Source organism: Botryllus schlosseri, chromosome 15, assembly GCF_051294905.1.
Source record: "Botryllus schlosseri isolate E-star chromosome 15, Bs_hap1, whole genome shotgun sequence".
In the NCBI taxonomy this organism is placed as follows: domain Eukaryota; kingdom Metazoa; phylum Chordata; class Ascidiacea; order Stolidobranchia; family Styelidae; genus Botryllus; species Botryllus schlosseri.
Window position 1 is genome coordinate 16,916,532 of NC_137250.1, and position 16,615 is coordinate 16,933,146.

Genomic DNA, 16,615 nt, shown 5'->3' on the forward strand with positions numbered 1-16,615 from the left:
TTCATGTGGAAATGAATAAAAATTAATAATCATCAGCTGACGGGATAATAACTCAAGCCTACCATTATAAGCGTTGCAGGATTTGAGGTATTAAACCTTTTCTTTAAGTAACCCTTCGTTGGTGTTCGTATTGGTTTTATGGGATTTTGTGGAAAAGGTAAGACGCTAAATGCAGAAGGATTACCAACAGCCGGGCAGAATTGCAATCTCGTTATGGCAGTAACTCTGACGGCGTTGTCACTGGCTAGCTTGCCGTCGAAATATAGGAAATGAAGTTTTTTAATTGATTACGTCAGTATTGCGTTATAATTTTAAGCTACCAAAGCCACGTGGCAGAAAGACGTGTACCGATAACGTTTTTAATGTCGGTGTCTTCGTTGCTTACTGCAGTTGTATGCTAATCCACCTTCATAACGTCTGCAGTCAAATCAATAGTTGGCTGCGATTATTGGTATTAAGTACTGGGAATGCACATGGACAGTTAATAGCATATGCGGGATTTTGGTATTTGTCTAAACGCAGGTATAGACATTCTAATGCGACGGAAATCACGGACTATCGCATGCAAGACAACATGATGCAGTGCTTAATCTGAAAGGCCGGAAAATCGTCAACGCTAGATCCTGTATTGCATACTATCTAATTTGCGTCGATTCTTGGGAGTACTTGGATCGCCACTTTCGCTTTGGAACGTGCGACAGAATAACAATCATGGCTAACAGCACGGACATGGAATATTTGGGCTATAATTCTGAAAATAATTCGGGAAGCAATGCTGTCGCCAATGGTGTTACCGTGGAGTCAGCAAACGTGGGAAATGAAGACAGCAGTTCCAGAGCGTATCTTTACTTTTTCCAAGCGATCAACATCGTAATGATTATTACGATTATGTGGGTACTTGCGAATATGATCATTTTCGGTAAAAGGACCCGGAAATGGAGATCGTCGACCGATAAGACAAAGGTCGACAGCGGAAATATATTCATCGTCTGCATAGTGGCGGTAGGAGCTACCTTGCCGAGGTTAGTTTTCAGTCAGCTGCTCTTCCACGAAGAATTATTCCATTACTGTGAAGTCACTATGGACCTTGGCATCGCTGCGTATTCAATATCGATGTGGTTGGTGTACTTTTTCTTGTGGCTTCGCCACAGAGCCATATACGCACACCCAACGGTGAAGCAAGTCATGGGAAAATACTCGAACTGTATCAGCTGGTTTTTACTGTCGATTGTCACGGCTGCGTCGCTGGCCGTGACGGTTGGATTTGTGTATCCGGTAGACTTCACCAGTGAGAAGGATGGCTGTGTTGTACGCAAGAAAACAGTGAACAATACAGACTCTTTGACTTTCTGGGATCTAAGCGCCAATTACATCCTCGGCGGGTTCCTATTTGTATCCCAGTTCAATTTCCTGCTGTTGTTCATATACCCTATGATTGTGACGAGGAAAATCAGGAAAGAACAGCGAACGCCAGAATGCAACCATAATCATAACGCCCACTCAAAACGACATTTGGGGCGCATTGTTGCGGGATCGTGCGCGCGGGTTTGCAAGAAAAAAGAAATCGACAACATATCCGGGATTATCTACCGCTCCGTTGTGAGTTCTACTATCGCGGTCTCGACAGACTTGGTTGTGGCTTTTCTTGTGGCTATGGTGGTTCCGGGTACTGTTTCGAGGGCTATTACTGTGTCGCTATACGACGTGAGCCTTGTCATCAACGTTTTTTGTATGCTGGCGACTTTTGGAGGCAACGGCAAAATTCTATTCACCGTCTGCAGGCAATCAATGTCTCGTTCGTCATCGTCGAGCAGTTTGAATTCATTCCCGAAGTCTGTCAATAGAACCGCGAGCACTGAGATGGTCTGACATTCTGGAACCTACGCCGTTGGATTGTATCCAATGCCCCGTTCGACTGTGGATTGACAGAAAGCTCAAACGCCTCATTGCTCTGTGGCACTGAGTAAACAATATGGGTGCGGTGATGGCCTGACTTGCGCATTTGATGTCTAAGTTTATCTGTGTCCTGATCGACTTGGGATTGACAGAACGCTGAAATGCTTTATCGCTCTGTAACACCGTGACTACGATAAGGTTGTGACCGTGGGGATTGCCGTGCCGATTTGGGCTTCAATCGCTCGTATATTGGCCTACGCGAGCGAAACTGGTACCTTATTGCGTATATTGATTTTATATTTTGTATTGAATTTGTGAGGTAATATAAATTCTTGTCGAAAATGCTTTTGCTGGTCGATTGTTGTCTTGAATATCTCGGGCTGTGGCCGATTAGGAAGTGGTGGGCGCGAAGTTACAAGTCCCGCAAGACTAATTGCTGTAACCAGGGCTAAGCGGAAATAACAATGAGAGATCGTTTCTCCGCATCCGCAATGTGCTCTTTGTAGGTAGAATCGGCATTTAATTTTTTTTACGCGTTACTCGTCATGCCACACATTTGATGGGTTTCGTTGTATTACAAATCCAAAAACAAACAACAGGGCAATAAATCTCGCATAGGATGGCTCCGTTTACAAGCCTCACACTCCAGACTAGTGGTTCACAGTGACGTTGTCAGGAAGGGGACCTTGAGCTTGAAATATTCCGTCGAAGAGTTCGTGACTAGTAAGTGGCCACTGATTGAACGCATATTTCTCAATACGAAAATGTATGATGGAAAAATTTCAGTGACACCAAACTCACTGAATCAATGAATTTTTTGTAATGAATCATGTTTGATATAACTGTGATGCGTATACGTTTGATTTTCTGAACATCATTTTTTACACATGCCTGTACGAACGGATCATACTTGCATTAGAATGGGTTTCCTTCTGCTAATAAAACTGAGATTTTGGTCGCGCTCTAAAAACTTTGAGAGCCACTGGCCTTGAACATGTAAATAAGAGGAATGTAAATGTTCATTGGATGAAGAGTAACACAATACAACACAAAAAAGGACAAGCAGTGAAAAAGAAATGACTTGTGTCGGCAGGCGAAATCGATATGCGAGATCGTGATCCGAAAAGCTCAAGCTCAGACTATAGTTGCTATTGTTTTCATATATTCCTTTCCCATACGCACAAGGGCATAAACCACGATAGGCGCGACTTCCGATCCAACATAAATAATAATACGAGTGACGTTTATAAGCGTTTACGCTTTGGTTATTTCGATAAAAAGCAAGAGTAATCAGTAGGGCAAGTTTTTGTTGCAAATAGATCCGTGGAAAGTTGCATTTATTTTCCACAAAAGTTGCACAAAAAAGTTGCAGTTATGGACAAGTTCCTTGAAATTATTAGGGCATGAGAAGCTCGAAACGATCCGTATCCAAGGCATTGTAGCAAAACTCAGTGTTGGCGACTTCAACAAAATCAATAACCTGAAAAAATTGATCCAGTGAAAATACAATTTTCGGAGGTCTAGCCTGAAGGTAAGTCAAATCAGGAAGGACCTCAAATTTAAACGACAAAGAAATAATCAATCGATCTATTAGGATATAGTGCCAAATATTTCCAGTAAAGAGTTAGTGGAATGAAAAATTGAAGAAACTTGCAAAATGTTTCATGAAAAATCGAAAAAGTTGCAAAAATATGCAAGAAAAATCGATAAAGTTGGAAAAAGTTGCATGAAAAATTGGAGAAAAGTTGCAACAAGTTGCTATATAAAATTCCTCCAAGCAGCATAAAACACCATACTACATAATTTCTGAGTATTTAGGAAGCTGCCGAAAGCTGTAAAAAGAAGTTGCAAAAGTTGCAAAAACTTGCCCTAGTAATCAGAGATTCACTTCGATTCCTATGAATACTTATTATGCATTTTGCGTAGGGTGATTGAACGTAAATTTTAGAGTTTGTTTACTAGACCGAAACTAACGATTCGTTTCCTGATTGACCGTTGATTATTATTATTATTACAGATGGTAAAAATGAAGTAGGGCATATCACCATGAAAGGTCTGTTGCACCACGTGATGACCGTTGATATAGTATTGCCGCACCCTGAAGACTTGCTAGTTTCTTGTCGCGGTGGTGGAAATCAGTCATAATGTAATTTAATAATAATCGCTTTCACGTGAATAGATATTGCAATAGTATAGGGTTACCATAAGCTCTCTTTTAAGAGGATTTGTCCTCTTTTTTGACTTTTCTGAAAGTGTCGTTGGAGGACGCCCTTTTTTCCTCTTTTTTGAGAATTTTGGTCAAATTTACGGCCGAATTCGACTGAGATAACGTAAATCAGCACCGAAGTAACGCTCCGGCGGGTATTTCGGGACCTGACCGTAAAGTTGACCTTTTTTTTATAATTTTTTTTAGTCAACCACCTGATAGTGTGAAGGAAAAAACTGTGTTTTGGGCGCTGACCTTTTTTTAGTCAACCGACCACGAAGTGGTAAAATTTATCGTTTTTTCTTCAGGATTTTCCTCCGGTTTTGCAAGTATGAAAATTCTGAAAAGGTGTTCTCTTAGCAGATTTTCAAAATGTGGTGACCCTACAATAGTACAACTATATGGTCCAGTCTTGATTTACTCACCCAGAAAATTGGTTTATTACGAACGATTACTGTTCGTTAATGCGTTGGTATCTCCGGATATGGTGTAATCCGAATCGTGTTACGGAGGATATATGTATGACAACAGTTACTTCACTGTTTCTGAACCGAATGGATGCTGCCAAATGAGTGCTACGCAATTCAAATAGCAATGTTACTGAGTCCGACTCGCGCTCCGTTACTACATATCCGGCCGCTATCGCCAGAATTCGCAGACGTCATATCCGTCCGCAGGACCGTATGTCGCGAAGCCGCGGAAAGCATTACGCGATCGACAGCTCGCATACGGTATTGCAACGGTATCGCCTTTGCTATCGTAAGAGTCGCTGGCTTGATCTCGAGAACACGCACACGCGTATGGTCACAGGGTTTTATTGCGTCTGATCAGACGTGTTTCAAAATGACGAAGCAATTAATGTTATCGAAGAAGGTTTTATAATCCCTTAAACGTAACATTGGAACGTACATTTATACCGGGATGGTACTGGTGGGACAATGTCATAATTCCATTCTGAAAACTTGGCCTACGAGACGGCGAAATCGGCCAGTTAGAAATTGGGAGGCATGCGAAAAATATCCTGCGCTTTTCTTGAAATGTCATCAGCATGCCTAACATACTCATAACGAGGCCGACATCATATAAAGTAAACTTGACCGCGGTTGGGACTCGTTCTGGTACAGCCACAAATACCAACAAAGTTACGATGGAATCCGCCACTACCGTGAATAATGTACCAGATATAGACCGCGCTAACGTAGAGGATATTATGTCACGTTTTGATCGCGGGGAGCATATAATCCGCATAATTTTCACCGCCGTGGAGCGATGGGTTACGGCTGGAGTTGCAGGATCTCTCACAACGCCAGCGTCGCGGTTAGCGGTAGCTCTTATAAGCTTGTACATTGGGTATACGAATAAAACCATGAGCGTGAATTGAAATAATACCAGATAAGTAACAAGTATAACATTCGGTATTAGATATATATTTCCGGCTTTGGGCACTACTACACAGCCATATTCTCCTTCAACATGAGTTTCAATGGCAAAATAAGTGGACAACGCGCCAATAGCAATTGCAAATATGCATACAATCGTCGCGATACTTGCGACTTTATACCAGACACCGACCGACAGCGTTATCCTCGGATGATTGGATATCATGCGGTGTCTTAACCACAAGAAAAGATACACTTGGCAAATAACAACAGTATAAGCGCCCACGCCTATATTCACAAAAATATTGCAATTGAGGAAGCCTCGCGAATAGAGCAGTGACGACGAAAGTACAAGTCTTGGAAAGCTAGAGGCAACTGTAACTACACACGATGTGAATATCGCCCCTCTGTCAAAACTATTGAATTGATTCGCTTCCGATCTCCGAGTCCTTATCCAGTTGGATAACAGTCCAGTCAAGATCCACGTAACAGCGCATATTAAAACTATATTGATGACTTTGCACATGTCAATGTATGTCCGCATATCTGTCGTGTTTGTGGTCGTTGTAGTCCTTTCAAATCGCATGCTTGCAATTGTTTCACCGATTGCAGTAGTGTTGAACTGATCCATATCATCGCATTTTATGCTGTCTAATAACTATACGCTTTGATACCCAAGTTGCCGGGTAAACCATCTAGCTAAAACGTCACACTGTATTCAGCATTTCGTCTGCCGCCACCAACTCCGTATCCGCAATTACGTAATGTACACTATCTATAGAAAAATATTCCTTAGTAGGCTTCGTAATTGCGAGAATTGCATAGTTGCATGTTTCATTGAATCGGTAGAACTTTATATAGGGTTTGTTTTACTGGTCTCTCAAATGGTGGTATTCATATTATGGTAAAGTTGAGTCAGTCTTGAATCGCGATATACGAATTGTAAGTATAGAGCTTATGACGCGTGCAGTAACATTCCTGGTTATAACTACGTCGAGTGGAACCGGGCAGGAAATGCGTGGTCACTACGTCTTTCATCTGTGTTATGACTGAGGATTATGATCATGTTTATCAGTTGATTTGAGGGGTGGACGCCTCTAAATACTATTACTGTGTTGTACTGTTGAAACCTTGATTGGCGGTATCGTAGTTGTGATATTGGGCTGACAAGGACACAAGCGTGTTATCTGCTCTAGGCTCCTCCTCGCCATCTCTTCCGCGTAGGTGGTGTCTCAAAAAGCCTAGAAGTGGACGGTGCTACAATCGGCAGCCATGGATGATATTGAAGAATATAGCCCTGATGCAAATGACCATTGTGTGATTGTGTTTAACGTGATGATTACACTGGTCAACAAAATGAAAAAAAAAATTTTAGGCAGAACATCTGAGAGCCGTTTCTGGGGTTTTTGAGGTTGCTGATTACGAATATCACATTAGTTTTGTCAGATTGGCTCTCTGTCAGAAGATATTTATACCCCTAAAAAAGCCCAAAATTACTGTATTTACCCTTAAATATTTCACTTGGTGGGAAGAAAATCGTAGTTTTTTCTAATTTTATACTGCGCATAAATGGCTAATTGACTATGAAGAGCCCTCATGTCATTCTCAGTCATTCTATCAATATTAACATGGCATGATGCGAAATATTTGTTTGTCAAAGAAGCAGTTTGTCAAGCCTAAAAGTTGTACTTTTCCGAAACGGAAATTCATCTTCTCCTGTATCAATTGGTCATTCTACCAAGATTAAAGAGGAGTATAAAACTATAAAATTTGTTCTTGAAAGGCTTAACTACAATACTTATTTGTGTCTCATTTCTTTTGACTGGTAAATGGATAATTTTCCACTGAGTCAACGAAGTGGGTATACCTAGTAACCCTATCAAACGAGAAGCTTAAATCTGGTATCTGGTATATTCGGATACCGATGAAAGATTCCAATTTCACATTAGGAGGAGTTCACAGCATGTAATTTCTCCTAAGATGTAGTAAATAAAACCTTTTAGCTGATCACAGAGCACCCAACTACAAACAGTTGGTCCGAAAATTCGTATCTGCATATCGAAGACTTGGAACAAACATGAGCATAAAAGTTCACTTCCTGTTCAGTCATCTTGATATATTTCCCGATCATCATGTTGATTAGCAAGGGGAGATGTTCTAACAAGACATCAGAACAACAATAGAAAGATACCAGGGCAGATGAGATGAACCATTGATCATATTATGTCAGACCGTTGCCGGAACCTTTCGAGAAACTGCACTAAATAGCTTACGGGCGAAAATCGTATAAAAAAAAACAATTTCGATTTAAAAATATATCAATAATATTGTATTCCAACTGATGATTTCAAATTTACAATAGGTGGTTGACGTAAAACTGATTGAATTAATGCCACGTTATTTCAGTATCTAGGTAAATACTTCTATACATCACTGGAGTTTATTTGTGTACACATGATATCCGTGAAAGTCTGTAACTATGATAAATCTAATACCCCAAAATATAGTGCTGTTGCTGTATTTTGATTTAGTATAGTCTTCTGTGTGTAAAAATAATAAGTATATTGGATTTCTAAACTTTATAGTACCACTAAGCCGATTTTATATCTAGTCATTACCGCGAAAATGGGAGATTTTGGTCAAAACAGCCCCATGGGTTATCTCCACAACAAGAGCCAATTTGAAAAAACTAAGGTCATATTCGGAATCAGTGCCCTTCAGAAACCCCCAAAACCACTCTTACTTTGTCTGCCTAAAAATATGTGTTGACCAGTGTTATATGTGTGCTCCTGACGCTCCGGTCACGCGATCGACAGAACGGGCTCGAAGGCGAGAGGACTGGTTGTGCGGTTTTTACTGGAACGTTTTAAATACATTGAACTATATTACACATTGTAGTTGGAAAGCATCAGGAATACCATAAACAGCAACAACGAGTGTCTTTGTCTGTGGTGCAAAAGACCGGCAGGCGATAAGAGCCAATATTTTTGTTTAATAAAGAACAGTAATGACAATAACAACACCTATGCGAAGAGGATGTTATAATGAACAAGTTATTGTGTCTGTGTCAAGTTGGTGTATTGTATGGCGAAATAATTGACAGCCTGTGCTCGTCGGATATCGATTTTGCACGCTTGTTAGGCTTACATGCTTGGCCATGGACTGCGTCATATGCGCAATGCGCATTATACCTACGCAATGCGTCGGATCTACATCAAGTCTGATGGTGACCTCACACCTTCATACGAGCCAAAAGTCGACATGCGCAAGCATCATGACGGTGCCCCGCCATTATGATAGCTCTGCAGCCACTGCAAGCGTCATTTCCGATGACGATTAATCGACAGGAGGAATCCCGCCCTTCGTTAAGGAGCAGTCACATCCGCTAAACTATCATCATCAACCCTAAACCTCCCAGCGTACTGCAAACTTCCATAATAGCACAAACAATAACCCACGAGTATACAGAATTTCCGTGAAATCATTTTATTGAAGGAATTGAATTAAGGCTGAAAATAGGCGAATAGAAAACGTTATTTATATGACACTGAACATTGTTGGTCGCGATCGGGCGTGTGCAATGTGCATAATAAAAAAAAAAGAATTGAAATTGTGAAAAAACGGTTGGCCCCTTGAGCTTTGACTCTTTTCATGCGTGATACGTGTGCTTGTGCAGTGTGCACTGTGCATGTGCAGAGTGCACTGGGCATCTAAGGTCGTAGAAGAGAATTCCATCTACTAATTTCTCTCCGGGCCGCTTTAGAAAGCCGATATTTCAGGCCGAACTCTATTAATAACCTCATCCGTTATAGGATCAATCGAAAATCTCAGTACTCATAGTCCTGGATCGATTACTGTCAGTAGACGTGGGCCGGACGTTCTTGGTCTTTTTACAGAATATGAGAATGATATTCATATTAGCGCCGAACGTGCCCATGATCCCGAGCAAGCTTATTACGAGGCTCAAGTCGTAAATCGTCACAGTGATAGCTCGCGGTATGTGTCCGGGAATGAAAAAGGCGGCCAGAAACGCAACCGCCAAGTCCGAAGTGACAGCTACCGAAGCCCCGATAACAGAGCGTATGAGAGTAGCTGATATTGTGTCGACGCTTTCTTTTTTATTACCGGCAAGGCGTCTGATAGTAGGGCACTTATTTTCTCCAACGCAAGCCACCGTTTCTTTCATTTTGTCTTTCATTCGTACTGATAGTCTTTTGGGGGTTGATTTTGTGGAGGAACCGAAAGATTGTTGTCTCATTTTCTTAGTGATGACCATCGGATAAATAAAGAGGCTTAGAAACGTGCCTTGCGACAACACGAGGAACACGCCGAGTATCAAGTTGGCACTGACATTCCACGCCATGACGCCGTCTATGTTTTCCGAAATTACGCAGCCAATATCTATAGTTTTGTACGAGTGGGGTATAGTAAAGCCGCACAGAACTCCAACGGAAATGAGAGACAGGGTTATCAGCATGGTCCAGCTGACACAGTTCGAATAACGTCCCATCATGCCCTTTACAGTCGGGTGCGCATAAATTGCTCTATGGCGTAACCACAAGAAGAAGTACACCTGCCAAAGTACGACGTAATAAGCGACCACGCCGATGTCCATGATTAATTCGCAGTACGGGAAAAACCGTGGGTGAAAAAGCAGCTGGCTAAGCGCAAGTCTCGGTATACTCCATGCTACTGCCACAATGCAGGCCACGTATATTTTTCCGCCGTCGAGTTTGGCTCGTTCTGACGACGGCACTCTCCATTTCCTGGTCGCTTTTCCGTAGATAAACATGCAGATTAATATCCAGCTGACCAGACATAACATCGCGATGTTGACGGCCTCACAAATCGGTATTAAAACCTCGATGGTATCGTACGCCGGTTCCGCGGCGGATAAATTTGAGCGGGGTATCGCTGTGGTCGCGGCTTGCTCTTGTACCGGTGCAGCTATGATCGAATTGAGCGTAGGCATCTCTGGAGGAATCGATGGACGGGTTGCAAATTACAAGTTATCTACGCAGCATACAGCCAGGCTGCTTGATAGTGACTAGAGATTAAATTTTAAAGAGTCGTTAAATATCAGATGTGCTATTAACGTCAAACTACGATGAGTCATATAGGAATGCAGTGACTACGCCTTCCGCTCAATATATCCTTCTGCGTAAGGCGGAGGATCAATATGAAAGGGAGGCTAGTCAGGCTACCTGACCAGTACAGGGGTATATGTAGTAAAGCAAAATGAAGAGTGCACTATTCCATTTTCGATACATCCTTATCGGTGTCATTGTATTATAGCCTATACACTTACAGGCATGTCGTATATGTGATATGCGCGGAAGATGTCAAATTCACCACAAGGATCATATCCACAGATGCGCGAAATATTGCCACAGGTAAACACATATCAAAAGCAAAAGCACAAGAAATACTACTTGAGAGTACCACATGTCGCATATGCGTGTTTGCGTTAAACACGTTCGATTCGATTCTATTCCATTCCACATCTATAATATAACGAGCTCGTTAGGAATTTCCGGACTTTACAGCTGTGCGTCAATACCTTTATGACGTAATTTTCAAGATAATAATTGATTTTCAAACTAGACTAGAGCATTGATAAAAGCGTGAAATTCGTTCATTTTTGATTTAATAGGAAACGACGAAAGAAAACATTTGACAAATATTAAACTTCAGAGCTCAGCAAAATCTTTTCTGACCTAACGCATGACGGATTCCGCATAAGTGATCGAACGCAGTCATGTGTCGTTGACCGTATTGCTCAAAATACTGCCTTCTCTAAATTTCTGAAATACTGCCGATTAGTCATCCATCCGCTTGCCAAGTGAGAAACATCAGCGAATCCGGATTGTTTTATTTTCAGCGACCCAAGGAAACAACTCAGTTTACGGTACACAAACCCAATGCGTGATATACCTAAATATAGTGTACACGAGAGCCTAACGAAGGCTCATATGAACTATTTTGCATACTGAACAGTGCTCACGCAGTAATCAAATACGGATATTTGAGCATCAATATAGAAATTAAACAGCCTGTTGCAAATTTGAGTGGGCTGATGCAGCTGTTGAGACGAGATTTGATCATGAATATATATTCAGCAGAAGTTGGCAAAGTCGGCAGCGTTACTACTTCAGTCAGGGGCGGGCAACTTCTCCAGTTGGCGGGCCGGATATAGGAAAATTAGGTACTTGGCGGGCCGGATTGCTGAATCGATACATTATTCGCCCATTTATCCACATATACAAGGAATAAATCGTATTTAATTAATGTATTTTAACAGCAGAATGGTTATACATTACGTTCTTATTTTTAAAGTGTCCTCGGAGGACGCCCTAATGTCCTCTTTTTTGCGAATTTTGGTTAAATATAGAGATACAGAAAATCAGCACTGAAGCAACGCTCCGGCGGCTGCTTCGGGAACTGAGCCGGAAAGCTGTTTTTTTCAGTCAACCAGCGTATAATGTGAAATGGATACTGTTATTCGGGGTTTGAGTCAGATAGTTGACCTTATTTTAGTCAACCAATCACGAAGTGGGAAAAAAATTACCATTTTCAGGTTTTTCCTCCGGTATTCAGGTCTGAAAATTTTGAAAAAGCGTCCTCTTTTCAGATTTCCAAAATATGATAAGCCCGAAACAACAGCAATGTCATTTCAAAGCCAATTCTCGTCGATAATGACGAACACAATGTTGATTTGAGAACAGCATTGTCATACAGGTGCCGCCATGTCTGCTTCTCTCTGATCCATCAACACACGGTACAAGATTTCAAGGCGTTCAAGCAGCCCGGTACCCCAAATTTACTAAGATATCAATTCATTGGGGTTGAGTAGGTGGCGAGATAGCGTAGTGGTGTAATCCACAGCTACAACACCAATGGCTTGTGAGTTCGAGTCCGATCGAGGTCGACTCCAGAATTCCTACCTAAGTGTTGGAGGTTTATCTGAGCTCCTCCTCGCCATCTCATCTCTGCAAGCGGTGTCTTATGAAAACCTAGAAGTGGGGTGTGCTACAAGTCGGCGCTGACGGAATCAAAAATAAGAAGAATATCGGCCTGGTGTAAAAGACCATTGTAGTCTAAACCATGATTAACACGTACAATATTAGGGTTGAGTAGATCGTAAATGCCTATATGCAAGTCTTCTCGCTTCGACGAGCTTACGCATAAGCTCCACTCTCGCACGTTGCGCACGCATGTATATATTAACATACATGCAGTTACTAATATTTGACTTAATAAGCAAGTAGTGGGGGAAATCGGCCGCGGGCCACATTATAATGTAAGACGGGAAACTGTTCGCGGGCCGGACAAAATCCCGTCGCGAGCCGGATCCGGCCCACGGGTACACAATTCGCTTCAAAAAGTGATTTGTTAGAGCGGGGGTGGCCAACATGCGGCCGTAAGGGAATGGTGATTCAATTAGTATGTGTTGGCGGCAGTCGAAATACAAATTGAATTTACGAATTGACTCCCGAATTTGAGAGATTTTAATTAATCTTGAATTTTTCATCGAGCTAGCCGTGATTCAATGGCTTCATATTTCAATTTTAATACAGTAGCGCCCTTTACAATCTGAATCCCACAGTATACAGATGCGAACAACAGAGGAAAATGATGCGCCCCATATAGAAATTCAAACTCGGTATCGGGTGCGCCTCACTGAAGAAATTTGTTTCTGCTGCGTTTGGGCGATTGCAGTATCTTTCCACTACACCAAAAAACCTGTCGAGAGGCCAAGAAATAACAGCATGCGCAGTAGGGCTCTTCAAAAATGACTCTTTTTCTCAAATCGTACTGGCTACTTGATAAAATTGTTAGGTTACCTAATTTAAGCCTACATACAAAATTTGGTTCAATTCCAGCCAGTGACCGCTTTGCTACAGGAGATGAAAGTTTCTACTTATTATATAAAAATAAATAATAAAAAATTTGTAAATTTTCTGTTCACCCCATGAAAGTGTTAGGCTGTCTATAGAAACGATCCTCACCAAATTTGGTTCAATTCCAACCACTGGAAGCGGAGTTATTGCCGTCGAAAAATTTTGATTTGAATAAAATAGTATTTACGGTGATCACAACTATAATAAATAAACAAAGAATCGGTCACCGTAAATACTATTTTATTCAAATCAAAATTTTTCGACGGCAATAATTCCGCTTCCACTGGTTGCAATTGAACCAAATTTGGTGAACATCGTTTCTATAGACAGCCTAACACTTTCATGGGGTGAACAGAAAATTTACAATTTTACGATTTGAGAAAAAAAGTCATTTTTGAAGAGCCCTAATGCGCAGCCAAGTGACTAATACCAATTGGTCCAACCAAAGATGCATCATCATTTATAATTTCCGAAAACACCACTTTCATTAACTCTACCAGTGTATCTGATCACATGGGCTGAGAAAGGATACATGTGGTATAGCAAACTACTAACATTATTTACGGAATTAATTCGTGAATATGAAAAATTTTCGCGCTGATGACCACTCGCAATTTTGGTGCCCGCATAAGCCGATAGGAATAAATAGATTAGTACGGATTTCACGCGAAATGGACATGGATATTGGATATAGACAGATTAATATGAGTATTTGGCGTTCAGCTAGTCTATTATGACTATATATGCCCTGCAATGCGGCAGTAGGCTACATGAGTAATGTAATGCGGCAGTGACAGCAAATAGGTTGACCACCCCTGGGTAAGAGGGATCGCATCCTTATAGCACATAATCGGAGAGCTGCTTTTAAATTTTACAAGTATTATTGCGAGTAATGCAAATTGACAAATGACGATACACGCACAATCCTCGGAAATATGAACAGTTGCCATGCTAGGGGTGTTATTACACGCGGTTCTTATGTTATGACAATTTCCGAGAGGGAAGTGATGCACAGTGCACATGCACACTTATCCCAAAATACCTTCTATTTTTCAAAATCTAAATTGCAAAAAGCTAGCAGTGTTGCCAACAAACTGTTATAGTAGAAGTATAAATGGGAAAAATAAAACACTTGAGTTACGTAGTGCGAGTACGCAAAACCAACTTCAGTAGTCCGAAAAAGTAGAAGTACTTCGTTACTGAACAGTGGCCACCTCTCATATGGTGATGGATCAAACTTCAAGATCTATTCGAAGGAAATAACACGCCACATGTTAACAACATTTTGTCAAACTTTCTCCATCATACAAACATCGCAATAATTCTGGATTCAACGCTGGAAGGTCATCATTCGGACTGCGGTCCGCAACTCGAGCAGCCCCTGTCTAAACGCTATCAATGTCCATTTCATTTTTGAATAGGCTAACACTGACCCACTAATACAGGATGTTTCATTCGTGGATGATCTATTAGGCCCATTTTAAGCTAGAACAGACAGAGCAAGGCGAAGAGGACCTTTCGCCCGACTGCTCTGGTTTACCGCACATATGTTACGAAAGCGTACTCGCACTCGGTGTTTTACTCATCTTCCCTGCGCCAATTTACTACTTCACACCAACACTGGCCTCTTCTGGCATGATTCATTACGTCCTGAAATTTATCCACCCCCTCAATAGTCATCCTGACCACGCCCAAGAATGAAAGTTGTGATTGATTTCAAGGTCGTAAGATATGTGAAACAAAACTATGACGTGAATCCCGTATGATTAGTGTTGCCGTACGAGTGCCTGGCATCGCTCACCGACTTGAACCACTGCAAAATTTGAAGCTTTTCGAAATTAGATTATAATTGAAGCGACACAGCTATTTTCCAAATTTAACTAAAATTACTGTAATTATAACTACACACTTTTCGAAAGTAGATTAAAATTAGACTTGTAGCTACAGTTTTTTTCCCAAATTAGATCATAATAACCGACTTAGCGAAAACTGGGACATTGAATCAAGTTCAGATCATATCAATTCATTATCATGAGCATGAGAACAGCAAATGTCTAGGCCATTGGTTCCCAACCTTTTCGACCTCGCGGCACCCTTTGGAAATGAAAAATAATTCGCGGCACACCAGCACAGTAGTTCTGAAATTTTTTGGCTTACGGGTCCTGCGAACTGCATACATTTAACATCACCCACTTCAGTAGTAACGATGACGAATGTGACCATGCCTGCAGTCATTCCAAAATGTTTCAATGTTAAATTCAACAGTTCTAGCGAAAACAAAACAATTTATTGAATTTCATCACAAATAAAGTCACTGCGAAATTTGCGCTTGACTTCTTGCGCATATCCTTTCATCTTTCAATGTCTGAACGTGCATTTCGTCGAGAGCCATCACATTGTACCCTAACTTAAAGTTTCCCTCATTGCGAATGTCAATCAGCTCTTCCTTCTATTTGAGATTTAAAGTAAAATGGGTTTCCTGCGGCAAAAATGAGCTTCTTACCCATGCATATAGTTTTCAGCGACAAGTGTTGGATAAGTGTTTATTTTTGCATGCAAACATTCGAGATGCTGAACAACTGATGCCGCGATTTCCGCGGTATTCGTTTCGCAGGAATGGGAAAACAGTCTACAATCTCCTACATCTGCTCGTACTGACCGCACTTTTAATTTCTCTTGCAATGTTCTACTATCGTCTGTTGAAGATAATAGATTTCATTCTTGCCTTGCGTAACGATATCTGTCTTATTTAGGTCGTCAATGATATCTACCAAGTATGCTAATATCTCTGGACATGTCCCAAATACGTCTAGGAATGATGTTATTTGACTTGGGAATCGTTTTCAATTCATCTGCTTTGTCCCCATGCAAGCATTTGTTTTAAATTCCCGTGCAGGGGTTCTCGGCCTTTTTTTTGGCTGTGGCCCATATTCGGGTTTGAAAATGTTCTGTGGCCCACCTCTTATCCTATAGTTGTAATCCTGTACAATATGTCTGGTAATCGCTGCTGCTTCTCGCAAATATGCACATTTTTCTCTCAGCCTTCTAATCATATGTAAATGTAGGCCTGTATAGAGACATGAAATCGCGCAAAGCGCGATGAAAATTTTCAAGTTCAATAGATCTTCTCCAACTAACAACAAACGAAATAATTTCGGGCCCCTTTGAACTCCACCCTATTGAGGGTTTGGGGTGAGACAGTTGCGGCCCTCGAAACTTTCACTAATTCTACA

General features: G+C 41.3%; 2 protein-coding genes across 2 annotated transcripts in view; one reads left to right on the top strand and one right to left on the bottom strand.

The window, feature by feature from the left end:
* The first annotated feature begins 327 nt into the window (after positions 1-327).
* LOC145457775 (uncharacterized) lies at positions 328-2,240 on the top strand. Its single transcript, XM_080336057.1, has one exon. It carries the CDS (start codon positions 712-714, stop codon positions 1,867-1,869), a length of 1,158 nt encoding a protein of 385 aa, XP_080192183.1. The 5' UTR covers positions 328-711; the 3' UTR covers positions 1,870-2,240.
* Positions 2,241-8,951: 6,711 nt separating this feature from the next.
* Positions 8,952-16,615, bottom strand: part of LOC145457774 (uncharacterized) — a 35,395-nt gene continuing 27,731 nt past the window's right edge. The window contains exon 2 of the mRNA XM_080336056.1: positions 8,952-10,494. Coding sequence (XP_080192182.1) covers positions 9,296-10,453 — 1,158 coding nt within the window. The 5' untranslated portion in view covers positions 10,454-10,494 and the 3' untranslated portion in view covers positions 8,952-9,295. The remainder of the gene's footprint in view (positions 10,495-16,615) is intronic.

Excerpts from the sequence above, each read along its gene's own strand:
- LOC145457775 (XM_080336057.1), top strand. The coding sequence starts at position 712 with ATGGCTAACAGCACGGACATGGAATATTTGGGCTATAATTCTGAAAAT.